At 52.5% G+C, this 14,742-nt stretch overlaps 1 protein-coding gene across 1 annotated transcript in view; it reads left to right on the forward strand.

Moving 5' to 3' along the window:
* Window positions 1–14,742, forward strand: part of GAS6 (growth arrest specific 6) — a 44,904-nt gene that overhangs the window by 19,073 nt on the left and 11,089 nt on the right. The window contains exons 5-9 of the mRNA XM_016151958.2: window positions 5,150–5,272; window positions 6,285–6,407; window positions 12,286–12,408; window positions 13,226–13,347; window positions 14,283–14,401. Coding sequence (XP_016007444.2) covers window positions 5,150–5,272; window positions 6,285–6,407; window positions 12,286–12,408; window positions 13,226–13,347; window positions 14,283–14,401 — 610 coding nt within the window. The remainder of the gene's footprint in view (window positions 1–5,149; window positions 5,273–6,284; window positions 6,408–12,285; window positions 12,409–13,225; window positions 13,348–14,282; window positions 14,402–14,742) is intronic.

The raw sequence follows: 14,742 nt of genomic DNA on the forward strand, positions 1-14,742 counted from the left end.
CACTTCATCTGAGCCTGACTCCGGGCCTGATGCTGGTCCGAGTGCTTCAAAGTACAAGCCAATCGGTCACCACCAAGCCCATGGTGTTGGTATTTTTACCTTACCTGTTCAATAGGTCATGAAAACTGAAGCTCGGAGCACACAGTCAGTCACCCCACAGCAGGACCCTTCCTGCGCTTGGCATCAGACCTGCTGTTTCAGGGGTAGCCTAGAAGGCTTGCCGGACTCAGAACTGCTCACAGCCCCTGGCTGGCCAGGGCTTGGTGGGGCTGCTGTGTCTGGTCACCCTTCCATCCATATGCCGGCCCCAGGCTTCACCTGACTTGCTCCCAATCATAGACACCAGCCCTGGCCCAGATGAGCAGAGGAAATAACAGTTTAATGCGAGAAGGGGAGAGTAGCATTGCCGTGTGGCAGGAGCTCCCCTCTCTCCCCTGGGTAGCTTCACAGTAGTGGGTGGACTGCAGACTGGCCCCTGTTATTTGGGCAAAGACACCTGTTAACTCAAAAGAGCCAGAACCCATGCCCATGCATCGAGCGACACCTGGAACAAACCCCTCCCCTCATGGAGTCTGATGTCTTCGGACTCCCCAGGCATCAACCTGTGACCTCAGCCTCTCAGGGGTCAATCATGACCTCATCGGGGCTTTAGGCAGACAAGGAAGCATAACAGCAGTTTCAGCTTTGTATCATTTCAGCTTTTTGTTTTTAGTTAGCAATTTTTTTGTTGTCAATTTGCAAAACCAGTTTCTTCTTTTTTAATTTTGTATTCCAATCTGTCAGGTTGTATTAGGTCCTAGATTTTAAACTGTCCTTTTTCTGAGATTACGTTGTTACTATGTGGGAGATTTCGTGGCATTAAAGTGACTTAAATTGTTTGACTAGCAAAGACAGTTTCTTAATAGGATTGAGACTTTCTTCCTGTGTGGCAGGGCAGCTTAAGAGATGAGGAAGGAGGGAGAATTCCAGGGTTGTTTCCTAAGCTGATGTTTAAAGGATAAATCTAATGCAGCTGCTTGTGCCAGATGTATTAAATGCACTTTCTAGTGATTAGAAAGTTGCCTCCCATGCCTGGTCTCCGTGTCCAGCCAAGGACTCACTGTGATCCCGGGCAAGCTTCCCACTCCTCCCCTCCCTGTGGGTCAAGTGCACCTCCTCAGGCACTTAACCAGGGCACTGTCTATGCACCTCAAATGATGCCTGGGCTGATGAAAGTCTCTGAAGCTTGAGGCTCTGCTATCCTCACAGAGATACCCTGTAAAGACTTCTGGGGAGATGGGCTTGTAACGCTGTCACTCAGAAATAACACCGTCCTCCAAGATGTGCTTTCTAGGCCTCAGTGCACCTGGGGTCGATTCAGGCAACTTTCCACTATTTTCATCTCTTCCTTCCTAAAAGTAGTCTTATTTGGTAATCACGGATGGCTTATCAGAACCGAGTGCTTTGGTTATTCATTATTGTTAAAATTAAAGCAACAGTCTCAAAGAGATCATCTTTTAGTTGCCAAAGTTTTCAGCCCCAGCAAGCCCCAGACGTGGGGGAGGCTTTCCCACTGACATTAAAGTGACTTAATGTTCCCAAGCAGCCCCTTCTTGCCAGAGCACTGCCACGGGGAGGGACCGGGGTGAGTTTGTGCAGCTTGGATTTGGCTAGGCCGTGTTTGATGAGCCCCAGGCCCAATTCTCCTTGTGAGGGAGGGTCCCTTGGCCCTTCCTCTTTTGTCAGAACAGTGGGCCCGGCATTGGAGCGTGTTGTCCAGGTTATAACTTGTCATTTCCTTCAAATTTTTGGAAGGGGGAGCAAAATGCACCTGAGAAAGGCATTCTGTTGGCTGTCAGCAGATGTTTCACATTCCAGCCCACAGCAAAAAACAAGTTCCTTCCTCCCTTTCCTTCGACACACCATCTCAAGGCCAAGATAAACCCCTTATCTCCTCAATGGCTTCTTCCCTCCGGAGGCACAGATAACCATTTAGCCGGAAATCCTTCACAGGCTGGCCAGTTAAGTGGGTGCCCTTGGGCCTGCAACGGTTTGTCTTACTTTCCAAGAGTTTGCTGGACACCTCCTGAGTGTCAGGCACTCAAATCCTTATTCCTCCTTCTTTTTGTCCTAGAGATAAACTTTCCGACAGAGAAGTAAATAAGAGTTGCAGTGGATAGAGTTTCTTCAGGGGTGGGTGTTGTGTGGGAATCTTCTCTATAATCCCAGTAGAAGTTGGCGTTGGCCCCTCAGCCCCAGGGACCTTGAGTGTTTTAAGAGGAGTTTAGGCATTCTAGCCAAATTCCAGACAAAGTTAACCAGTGCTTTATGCCATATGTACATGTGTGTACTCCTGAAATAACCTTAAATCTTTAACCGAATATGTCAAGTGGAGATGCTCACTACCTCCCACGGGAGCCTGTGTGCACCTTGTGTCGAGTGTTGTGGGAGGCGTCAGGTGAACAAGCCGTTCCATCTCAGCTCGTGTACCGGCCAGGCCCAGTACATATCACCCACACGCAGCATCCCTGACCCTCCTGCCCTCGGAGCCCGTTTCTGCCGAGACGAGATCAAGAAAGCAGACCCTTCCCTTCCTTTCTCCGGCCCTGGCACTGGGCTTGACCTCACCCTCCCCAGCCCTTCTGTCCCCAGAGTGTAACCCTAGATACAGTGAATGTGGCAGCATGGAGAGGTGGCTAGAGCAGCGACGTGGGGACTGACGGCTGACCTGCTGTCTTGAGGCAGCCAGGGGTGGCACACCGTTTCGTGACCAAATTGCTCTGATCGCCTGACCCAGTTCCTACCTGCTTACTGGTAGAAGGCATTTATAGTCCATGCCACAACTGTGCAGTGTCTCAAAATTACTAGGGTAACTCTGTGTTCAGTCTATACTCGCAAGTGGTATGTTGGCTGTAATCATGCAAAACGAGCCAAGAAAAACATGATGAGAGACTCAGGTTCCAGTTCTTCAGACTCGATCATGCAGATGCCCTAAGGAGTGGGGTCCCCAGATTACGTGGATGGCCGAGCGTTGAGTCTGTGTCAGCAACAAGGAGTGACTGGAGACCTTGGGTGAGCTGGAGGAGTTGCAGAGATCATTTATTTCCTGTGCTGGCAGCAGGAAAACAGATCTACAAGGAATTAATTGTGGTGGCAAGAGCAAGCCCTGTGGAGAAAATGCTGTGTCCAAGCTTGGAGTCAGGCTGAAAACGTCAGTCATTTTAAGAAGTACGTAATAACTCAGTGGTGATACCAAGACCAGCTCTGGCCTGGTGCTCTCAGCAATCGGTGGCCCTGTTTCTAGAGACCAGGCAATGGAATGAATGGTGACTTCAGATCTGTATGGGGCAAGGGCAGAGAGGAAAAGCTGGAGAACCTTTGTTATCAAGGGGTTGGACAAGTCTCTCCAATGCTACCCACCTGTCACATTATCTAAGATGTGCTATTTGTTTTGTAAATCAAAGGAGTGATAATACCTGATTCAAGTGCTACAGGTGGATACACGGTCCTTAGAAACAATACTGGTTACATGGTGTGAATGACAGTGGATACTGGTGTTAGAGAGAATGTCTGTGTAGCTGATCTGAGCCGGGGCCAAGTAGCCTGCCCTTGGTGCCCCTCTGCTACCTGGTCATCCACCGGCCCGGGCCTGGGGATTTTTGACGGCCAGTTGGACTGAATGATCACAGTCTTCACAGCTTTTGGGGAAATGTTCCTAGCTGCTCTTAACTAAAAACAAAACAAAGAGAAGCTGAGCTTTGCCATCGGGTAAAACCCACTCACCACAAGCACCAGCAAGTTCACAGAGTGCCCTCCCCCTCTGACTGTGAACAAATCAGCCCTAGCCCTTAGTTTGGACCTCAGCCAGGTGCTGTTCAGAGGCTGGATAAGGCATGTCCACTCTGGACGGGAGGACAATAAAAATAGGAAAATGACAGAGAATCACTGGGAGATCTTTAATATCTGTGGGCTCATGAGAGGAAGAGCCTGTCTGAGGCTGGCCAGCTCGGCGTTTCTCCAGCATCACAGAAATGTCTCAGCCATTGTGCGTGTCTGCAGACACTAGCCTTTCTCAGCCTGGTGGAGTCCAGCCTCCCCAAAGTGTTCTGAAAACCCACACAGTGTTTCAGATTGAGTGGCCATGGCAGAGAAGTGGACGGAACGGCCCGTGCCTCCCTGCCAGGCCCTCCGTGGCTCAGCCAGGGGGCCCCTGGAAGGATTCTTGGAGCTCTGGGTAGAGTCGTAACTTTCCCCCAAGTAGTCTGCTCTTGGCTGTTTGAAGTCTAGCCGTGACGGTGATGTTCTGGGCTCCGTTTCATGGAGGCTTCAGCTGTGCTTGTGAGACGCTCCTCATCACATGGAGAGCCTTGGAAGGCACTCCACTGGGATAGTCCCTTAACTGCGGGCCCTAAAACAGGGAGAATTTGTGCCAGCGATTTACATGCTCAGCTCAGACAGATGGCTTGCCACCGAGTGGGTCAGAGCAAATCTGGCCTGGGCGTGGCCACCCTGAGACACTGTAGGAAGCTCTGGGAGTGGCCAGCGCAGCCTGGGCCTGGGGGCAGTCCTCTGTCCTGTGCAGGCAGATGTCTGGGGAAAAAGGGGGCAGTGCTCCTGCAGCAGCCAAGCCCAGTGGAGAGACGAGCTCAGGGTTTGAGTGGGCAAGGAGCCTGGCCTGAGAGGGTGGGAATGCCCACTGGGGATAGAGGAGTGTTTCTTATCTGCCTGGAAGGCCCTTGGGTCAGCTAGGGGTCTGTTGACCTGCTCCCTGGGAGGTGTGAGCTCATGGGGCTGAGCCAGGCCCACTCCTCTCCTCTCCCGCTCCCTGAGGCCCACCCCCTGGCCTGTCGGGTAGGTGGCTTCTCCCTCCAAGCTTGCCTGAGTTTCTTGAAACTGGCTAGGGACCTGGCTAGCCCATTTTGTGATCCTGCTCCTGCCCAGAGGCAGGGGTTCTGTGTGGCCAGCCCAGGCCAGTAGCGGGAACACTGGTGCCCTGGGTCTGCCTCAGCATGCTCCTGCCAAGCAGCGGTGTGCCCAGGGTCCCACTGAGAGGCTGTGCTCCTGCCCGCGGTGACCAGTCCCTCCTAGCTGGCCGGTCCCACCTAGCTAACCGGTCCCACCTAGCTGACTGGGAGTAGTTCAGGATGATTTTTTCTTTCTTTCATCTCAGACCTGCCTGACCAATGCTCTCCAAACCCCTGCAATAAGGAGGGGACCCAAGTCTGCCAAGACCTCATGGGCAACTTCTACTGCCAGTGCAAAGCTGGCTGGGGAGGACGGCTCTGTGACAAAGGTAAGGCCTGTGCGACCATGGGACAGAGTTGAGGGTGTGGGTAATTGGGACCCCCGCTGCAGGGCTGCCCAAGGGGACCCCCGGGCTGGAGTGGCTGTGTCTTTCCCCTCTCCTTTGCCTCTCCCTGCCGCAACTCCCTCCCTGCCCCACTTGGGGACACAGCCATGCTGGCCCACTCCAGCTGAGACAGGAGTGGGGAAGCATGACAGTGCCCCCTAGGATCCAGGGCCCTCGATAGCCAGCCTCTGCTCCGCTCCTGGGCCCAAAGGGAGAAGATGAGTGGGCAGGGCACCCCGGCCCCTCAAGTCCTCACAAGAGCAAGAACATTTAGACAGTGCAAGAGGCCCTGCTTTTGCTTCCCGGGACAGGGGCACTGTCCAGTCAGAAGCCATCCAGCCAGCTCCTTGGGAGAACTAGGGAGGAGCAGGCTGATTCCTCGCTGAGAGCGGGACTAGAACAAAGGAAGGAACCACTGTAGGGCAGTAGGAACACCACATGGGAGCTTAGCGGCTGCCCCTGTTGACATCGACCCCTGTTGATTGAAAAGGACAAGAGTAATTTCCTCTCCAACATCCCTCGACTCTGCAGTTATGCAGTGCCAGCAAAGAAGCTGCAAGAAAAATCCCCCAAGACTCGGTTAGGACCCTCGGACCCCTTAAATGTGGTGGAGAGCCCTGTGCCACCTCAGGACCTCCTGGTGTTCCTTCTTGGGGCAGCTAATCCGAACCGGAGGCCCTGCCCGCTAGAGCCCACGAGGGGTCAGCTCAGCCCGTGCGGGGCTTGGCCGGACTGGGCTCGGGCCTCGTGCTTTCCCCAGCCGTGTGCGCCCTCCTTCCGTGCACACTCGGATGGCCGCAGAGCGGGCACTGTGGACGGTCACCACCCACAGCACAGCGGGGTCTCCTTACGCCCTCCCACCTATGACCTGAGAGTGGATGCAACAGTTTCCACGTGGGTCGTGGGTCACCTCTGGACTCTCTTCCCTGTCCCTCTGTGTCCTATGTGTGCCCAGATGTCAACGAATGCAGCCAGCAGAACGGGGGGTGCAACCAAATATGCTACAACAAGCCGGGCAGCTTCCACTGCGCCTGCTACAGCGGCTACTCGCTCTCCACCGACGGCAGGACCTGCCAAGGTGAGGCCCCGGATGCAGGCTTGCCCAGGTCTCTCTCCTCGTCTCCCTGTTGCCCTCCTCCCTGCTCCTCCCCACTTTTACTTTTGCAGTTGTCAAATCGCCGAAGTTGGCAGTCACATTTGCTCTGCTGGCAGTGGCTGTCTCCTTTGGTTCTGGAGGGGAGGGAAGAAGGGAGGAGGGGTGTTTTGCAGAAGGAGCACATGCCTGGGCATGTCAGTAGCCACAGGGAGCTGCCCCAGCACCGCCTCGACACAGGGTGATTCACCCTGTCGGTGGAGCAGGCTGGCTCGGCGGAGGAGACGGAGCTCCTGTCCTGGGAGGGGGTGCGGCTGCTGGGCCTCCTTCTAGTGCCCCAGAGCCTGCAGGCTTTTCTGTGTAACTCAGAGCCATGCACACCTTAGGGGCCATGGGCAGGTGGCAGGGGGTGAAGGCTCCAGTCCCAGGGGTCTGACCTCTCCACACCCACCCAGCTCATTTTCCCAAGGCCCCCTCCCTGCCCAGTCGCCAGCATCCCCCTGGGAAAAGCTTACTCGCTGAATAAAGCAGGAGGCAGCTGAGCCCCCACTTTCTCTTTTGCTTCCAGACAGTCCAGTCTGGGGCTCCCCACAGCCTCGCACCCTGAGCACACCTGGGAAGGATACTACAAGCTGTGTCCCTATCCTCTCTGCCCCTCCCCAGGCCTTGCCGAGTCAAAGCCGCCATGGGCCACGCAGGAGCAGCCCCACACTTTTTGGGGGGTGCCTTTTTCTTCCGCACTGTTCATCCCAGACATGCTAACATTTGTCTGGCTGCCGCATCCCTGAGAGTCTGGGCATGTTTTTTAGTGCTGCCAGCAGCTCACCCAGAAAATGAGACAGACGGTGCTCAGGGAGAAGCAGTGTCAGGTGTGAGGATCCAAGGCAGGCCGGGCACCACGGGGCGAAGCTATGAATCAGGGCAAAGATGATTTTTCCCATTTGGAAAACAGTTTGCCCTTTCATCCACATCAGTGGGCCCCATCCCTGACAACCCAGGAGAGAGTCTTGCATCTATACAACACTTCCCACCAGAGTACACAGAGTAACCCACTTTCCTTTCCATCTACCTGCCTTGACTTAAGACCAGCTGTCCTATATCAGGGCTGTTGGCCAGGTGCCAAGTTTGGACCTGGCTCTGTCACAGCCTGAGGAAAGGTCTTGCACTCTGCAGGTAGCGTCCTCATCTTTAAGAACAGCCGAGGACACCTCCATCATTGGGCAGAAGTATTTAACACAGCACCCAGTGGTCTCACTATTACCTGAAGACCCCGTCCCTGCCTGTTTTCCTCTGCAAACCAGGAGCTCATCAGCTCAGAGTTTGCATCTGGTGCACCTGCAGCCACAGGGGAGTTCTTGGGGCTTCCCAGACTTATTGTCAGGTTCCGGGGTGGGACCCTTTACTAGGCTCTTTGGATACTCTCAGGTAATGCTGCTGTGCACTGCAGAGGGAAGCCCTCCTTAAAAAAACTCTTCTGGAAAGACCCTAACTGATCAAATTACTAGTCTACTTTCAACCTCCCACCAAGTCTGTGAAGCTTGAGGAGGACACAGAGGTCCTAGAGAACCCCTGCTTCCTGTTGCCAGAACAGCGTGCAAGAGAGTAGGTTGGGGTTCTGCACCAGCTGGAGTCAGGGTACCTTAAGACACTCTGATAGCATGACTGATTAGTAATTAGTGTGATGGCAAGAACCCCACCCTCGCTGCCAGGTTTCAGGGTGTGTCTGCAGATACTGGCCCTCACACACCTCCATTCTCTTGGCCATTGCTATTTCTTTTGGGACCGTTGGGACCCCAGACCCAGGCACAGGAGGATCTGGAGAATGAGAACCATGGAAGAGACTGGACTTTTCCATCACGGCCTTCCTGGTCAGACCCTGAGATGCTGGGAATGTTGAAGCAGGGGGTCCCTGCACCTCTGCCTCAAACACGTTCCCTGGGCAGCATGAGGAAAGGGGCACCGGGTTAACGAGGTCAGGGCTCAGGACTCTTCCCCATCTTTCCTGGACTGCAGGAAAGGAGCAGGCTGCTGCAGGCTGCGTGGCCAGCCAGGCGGGCCAGGCTGGCCCCTCTCCTGGGGGGAGAAGCAGATGAGGGCCCCATGGGAGGGGGACGTTGGCACTTGTTTCAGGGCTGGTGGACCCCATGGCCGAAGTGCACACGTTGGGGTTTGGCCAGGGGTTTGTGTGTCCGGTGACAACACCGTCCACCTCCCTGCCCGTGTTTGGCTTTCCTGTGTTACTGCACTCTGTGGGTAAAAGCTGGATGGCAGCATCTTCAATAGAAAAGTGTCTGGAAGGTTAAGAATGAAGGAAGAGAGAACCAAGACGGCTAGTGTCGTGGAGGCCCCAAAGAGGGGGTTCGGGGCACGATATGGGCCCCCAGCTCCACTTGCCACATTGCAGAAGGCTCTGTGGCAATATGGCTGCTGTGGAAGGAGGAAGTGAGATGACTTGGGATCATGACGGACACAGTGGGGCTCAGGGTTCCATCCACTGTTTCTTGTTGGGAAAGGATGGCCCAGTGCTGGGTCGGCTAGGATGCGGCAAGGACAGACTCCCATCAAGAGAGAAAGTCCCAGTCCCAGGCCATTCCCTGGTGCTGCTGTGAGTCCCAGTCCCCAAGTATGTTCTGGGCCACGACTCTGGGACTCGTGAGAAACGCAGCCTCTCAGGTCCTCCCCGCCACCTGAGTCAGAGGGCTGGGGGCAGGCCAGTCAGGTCTAGCAGGCCCTGCAGGGGCTCCTGGGGAGCTAGGGCTTGAGGACCTTTGTCTAAGGCTTCACTCTGCCTAGCGGCAATGCCTGGCCTATGAGAACAGGTCACTAGGGGCTCTCTTGGCTGCCAACTCAGGAACATTCAGTCAGAAGTCGATCATCTGCCCAGATCAGAAGCTTTCCTGGAGCCAGCCAGGCTGGCAAAGCCTGCAGGGTGGCCCTGGAGCTTTCCCTCCAGTTGTGGCAGGATCTCATCAGCTATGGTTAGAGTTTGCCCTGACAAACCATTCTTTGTGCAGGGCGGCCACTCCAGCACTCCAACAGGGCAGCCCCATGCCCTGCAGTCCCAAGTGTGAGCATGGTGCCCACCCAGAAGAGCAGAGTCTCCTCCCCACGCCCCAGGGCTCTGCCAGGTGTCCCTGGTGTGGCCGGTGCCAGTCTGGCTCACCACCCTTGCTGAGGAGAAGCCAGATTCCTAAGCTGCAGGACATGGGGTTGGCCAGCCTGGCTCCTGAAATAAAACATGGGTTCAGAAGCATCACCACAGATCAATACTGATAAAGAACTCTGCAGTTTTACACACTTCCTCTTGGGGAACATGTGCTGTTTGTGTTGGCTCATTCCCACCATGGGTCACAGTGTCATAGTTTTCACATTTGAAAGCCTGTGTTTGTTGGTTAACTGCCCTTGTAATGAAATTATGCAAAGCTTTGAGATATGGGGTTTTATGTTGCCATCTGAAGAACTGATTGGTATTTGAAGTAACAATTGCACTTTCTAGAAGTAACAATTGCACTTTTTATATATTCTTTCTTTTGCTGAAGGAAATAGTATTTTTTTTAATTGTTTTATTTTGTTTTTATTGTGCATAGTCTTTGCTTATGCAGAAATTTGTAGATATAAATGGTGGGGTTATTTATTTTAATTAGTGTCTAAAAGGAGTTTCTCTCTTTAAAAACAAGTCGGATATCAGCATTAAACACATAAACCACAAAGCACATGATTGTCAAAGTAAAAATATGTTAGGATTTTTTTTTCAGTATTAAAAATAATTCATTATACAGCCGTAAAAAAGAAATCAATCCTGATTGACATAGAATGATGTATATTTATATTGTTATAGTGGAAAGGAAGATTACAAAGCAAGTATGTCTAACACATTATTTAAAAAATGTTTGAATGTCAAGGAGAAAACAATCTCTAACAATATATATCAGCTATCCAATCCTTTAATAGTGTCTATCTTTGAATGATGGGATTAAAGGTGACTTTTACTTTCTAGAGTGTTTTTATATTTATTTTTTATAGTATCATGTTGCATTACTTTTTTTATAATGTAATTTGTCTATTTATTTATTTATTCATTTATCTTAAGTGTTATCAGTTTCAAGTGTGTAGTACATTGATTAGACATTTATATCGTTTATAAAACGATCCCCCTAATTGCTCCTTCTCTTCTCTGGCTCTCCACCTAGCCATCACATTAATGCTAACCGCATTCCCTCTGCCATGCTCCCCATCCCCATGACCATCTATCAACTACTAATTTGTACTTCTTTAACCCTTCACACCATTCTCCCAAACCCCCAACCCCCATGCCCTCTGGCCATCACCAGATTGTCCTCTGTATTTGTGAGTCTGTGTTCGATTGGCTTGTCCTTTTTGTTCCTTAGATTACACATATAGGTGAAATCATATGGTATTTATCTTTCTCTATCTAACTTATTTCACTCAGCATAATGACCTCTAGGTCCATCTATGTCATTGCAAATGGTAGGATTGTATTTTTTTAATGCTGAGTAATGCTCCATTGTATACATGAAGCATAACTTCTTTATCCGATCATCTGTTGATGGGCATTTAGGTTGCTTCCATATCTTGGCTGTTGTAAATTGTGCTGCCATGAACATAAGAGTATATAGATCTTTATGGATTACTGTTTTGGCTTTCTTTGGATAAATACCCAGAAGTGCAATTGCTGGGTCAAAAGGCAGATCCATTTTTCATTTTTCGAGAAACCTTCAGACTATTTTCCATAGTGGCTGTACCAATTTGCAACCCCACCAACAGTGTATGAGAGTTCCCTTTTCTCCACATCCTCACCAGCACTTGCTGCTCTTTGATTTATTGATGATAGCCATTCTGACAGGTGAGAGGTGATATCTCATTGTGGTTTTAAGTTGCATTTCTCTGATGATTAGTGACCTTGAGCATCTTTCATATGTGTCAATTGACCATCTGGATTTCCGCTTTGGAGAAATGTGTTCAGGCCTTCTGCCCATTTTTTAATTGGACTGTTTGCTTTTTTGTTGTTGAGTTGTATGAGTTCTTTATATATTTTGGATATTAACCTCCTATCAGATACATCATAAACGAGTATCTTCTCCCATTCAGTCGGTTGTCTTTTTGTTTTGTTGATGGTTTCCTTTCCAGTACAAAAACTTTTTAGTTTGATATAGTCCCATTTGTTTTTCTTTTGTAGGAAATGAGTTTTTTTAACTGCAGGGTCTTTCCTCTTATTGGTTGCCAAAGTGGCAGAGTGGATGGAAACATCCGGACAGAGCTTTGATAATGTGTCATCACTGGGCGTTTGATTTCAGGTGGGCAGAGCCCAGTGTGAGGAGGATGCAAGCTGTCCATGGTGGTGGCGAGGAGGCCAGGGCACCCGGAGGGAAGCCTGCAGGGCAGCGGACAGCAAGGGGCTCCAGGGATGCAGGGTGGGACTGCAGTTCAAAAGGTCCCTGGGGGTTACTTTTTCACCTTCTTGTACTGCAGTTATTTGAATTAAACAATTCTTTGCTCACCCTTGGCCAGACAGCACCCTGTAACAGTCTCTGAAATCAGCCTTCTCAATTGGGACCCTGATCAGAAATGCCCCATACCCCCAACCCACTCCTGGACCTGCAGCTGCAAAGTCCAGTGGATGGAAGGAAGGAGGCTGAAGGGGCAGCGGGGAGAGTGGAGGGGAAGAGGACAGGGACAGGACCAGGGGAGCCTGGGACCAGGGATATCTCTCAAGGGCCTGTTCTCAGCCTGCCAGCCAGGGCAGTAGCAAATGTCTGGCTCTCTGCTAGTGGGCCTCGGCCAGCTACATCCTTCCCATCGACATGGAATATAGCTGCAGCCTGTCCGCTGTTTTTTCTTGCAGATGTAGATGAATGTGCTGACACAGATGCCTGTGGGGAGGCACGCTGCAGGAACCTGCCAGGCTCCTACTCCTGCCTGTGTGACGAGGGCTACGAGTTCAATTCCCAGGAGAAGGCCTGTCAAGGTACCCATCCCCAGTTAATGCAGGCACCTCACACACACATAAACATGTGTACTCTTATGTACATATGTGCATACCAGTGCATGTGCAACACACATCACGTGTGCATAACACACATTTGGTTTTTGGTGCAACTGGGCACCTTCTCCAACTTGCTATAGACACAGAAAAGATCAGACAAGAAAGTGCTCCAGTGCTCCTGTGGCAGACTTGGGCTTCTCTCCGGCCTGTTCTACTTGAATTCGGGGACAGACCTGCGAGATCTTACTTCTGCTGAGTCCCAGCCGTGTCCTCGGGGAGCACAGAAAAATGTTCTCTTTCATCAACTTTCTGCCTGGTGCTCTGTGGCTGCCTGCTTCGTAAGGGAGAATTTGGGGTGGTCCCGGCCCCTGCACCCTCCTCTAATTCCCTCCAAGGACACCCCTCAACCTCCCACAGCACCGCAGGGACACCTGCCAATGGCACGGACCTGCACCGGAACCTCAGGTCAAGCGTTGCACAGATGCGTTTTGCATGCCGCGCGGCAGCGTGCGGCGGGCTTCGCTTGTCCTAACATCCTCCTCACCTGCTGCACTTAACGCCTTCCCTCAGGAAAGAGCAAAGGACGCGCAGATGTCTGGGCCGGGCTGGGCCTGGGCGCCAGGCATGGCCGTGGAAGCTGGGGTGGGTGCTCTGGGGGTAGGGGCCTTGGGGCTGGATGCCTCCTGAGCACACTGTTTAGCAATCGTTTTCATGCATGATGCACCCCATGTGTGATCAGAAGGAAAGCACGTGCATTTGCACAAAGAGAGGTTCAGGCTGTTTCCCTTGTGGCCGGCAGATGTGGACGAGTGTGCGGAGGGGCGCTGTGAGCAGGCCTGCGTCAACGCCCCAGGGACCTACACTTGCCACTGCAATGGACGCGGCGGCCTCAAGCTGTCCCAGGACATGAACACCTGCGAGGTAGCGCCCCGTCCGCAGCCGGGATGCTGCAGCCCTGCCCCTGGATTGGACCGGGCTGCCCAAGCGGGCTCTGTCTGTGGCCCCTCAGCAACTGGCGGGGAAGTTCGATGGGAGAAATGCTTTTGCTGAAACGCCTGGCGTCCCTGGGTGACGTGGGGAAATGTGAGATAAGAGATGGGCTTGTCCCATTCCAGGTGTTTGGTTGTATTTATGAAACCACTACAGCAATTCCCTACTCCACAAGGGACCACGCGGTGTGAACCCACAGTGTGACTGACTCATTCACACATGAATGAACATTTCCTCGCTCCATCACGCTTGCCCAGGTTCTGAGGCAGGTGTGCCAGTGCCTCCTTACCAGGGGTGGGGGCAGTAGGCCCGCTCTGGCTGGCCCCTGGCCGCCCCTCTGGGGCTCACACTGCTGTAGTCCCTCTGGGCAGTGGAGAAGCTTCACGGTAGAGCAGGGAACTTTCTAGAAAAAGCAACCTCCAAGGCCTCCATATTTTATTTATATTACAATATTTTGTAGTTGGTTTTTTATTATTCTTTATACTTTTCTGTATGTTTGAAATATTTCATAATTAAAAAATAAAAGTAAGAAGGAAATTTTCAGAAGGACAGGGCAGTGGCACACCAGAGCGCTGTGGGGTAGTAACTGTAGGCGCAGGAGCCCGAGGCTTCTGGAGAGATCCGAGACCAGCCTCACTTGGAAGGCCCCACACAGCGGGTCAAGTTGTCACAGACTCTCTGGGGATTCCAGCAAGAGCCCAGCCCTGACATCCACGCACCGCCTGTGTGTGAGCCGGGGCCCGGCGGGGTGGGGGCTGTGGGGGGACACGGGGCACGTCCGGAGTCCTGCCAGGCCCTGTGTGACTGGGAGAGGGGCTGAGCCAGGTCGCGCCCCCGCCTGATGCTCCTCGCTCCCGTTCTGACAGGACATTTTGCCCTGCGTGCCTTTCAATGTGGCTAAAAGCATGAAGTCTTTGTACCTGGGTCGCATGTTCAGAGGGACCCCAGTGATCAGACTGCGCTTCAAAAGGCTGCAGCCCACAAGGTGAGACGGTGGCTTGCACAAAGCAGAACCTACCTGGGTGGGCCCCAGGTAAACGGGCTGCCTGACAGCTCTGCATCCCCGTGTCCCAGGCCAGCACCCAGAACAGCCATGGCCATCCTGGCCATCAGCTCGGTTTGGACGCAGACGCGGCCACAATGTACTTTCAGTGCTGGGCTCCGAGTCAGTGCCAATGGGATGCCTCGCATAGGAACTCTGATTCTGGGTGCCTGCGGGGGGCTTGGCCTGTGTTTGCCACGTGACCCTGGCCTGCTTACCTGCTGCTCTTTCTAAGGCCAGTTTGGGCTCTCACAGCGAAGGAGGCCGTGAGTTGCCAAACTTTT

The sequence above is a fragment of the Rousettus aegyptiacus genome, unplaced genomic scaffold (assembly GCF_014176215.1).
Source record: "Rousettus aegyptiacus isolate mRouAeg1 unplaced genomic scaffold, mRouAeg1.p scaffold_m13_p_11, whole genome shotgun sequence".
NCBI lineage: Eukaryota > Metazoa > Chordata > Mammalia > Chiroptera > Pteropodidae > Rousettus > Rousettus aegyptiacus.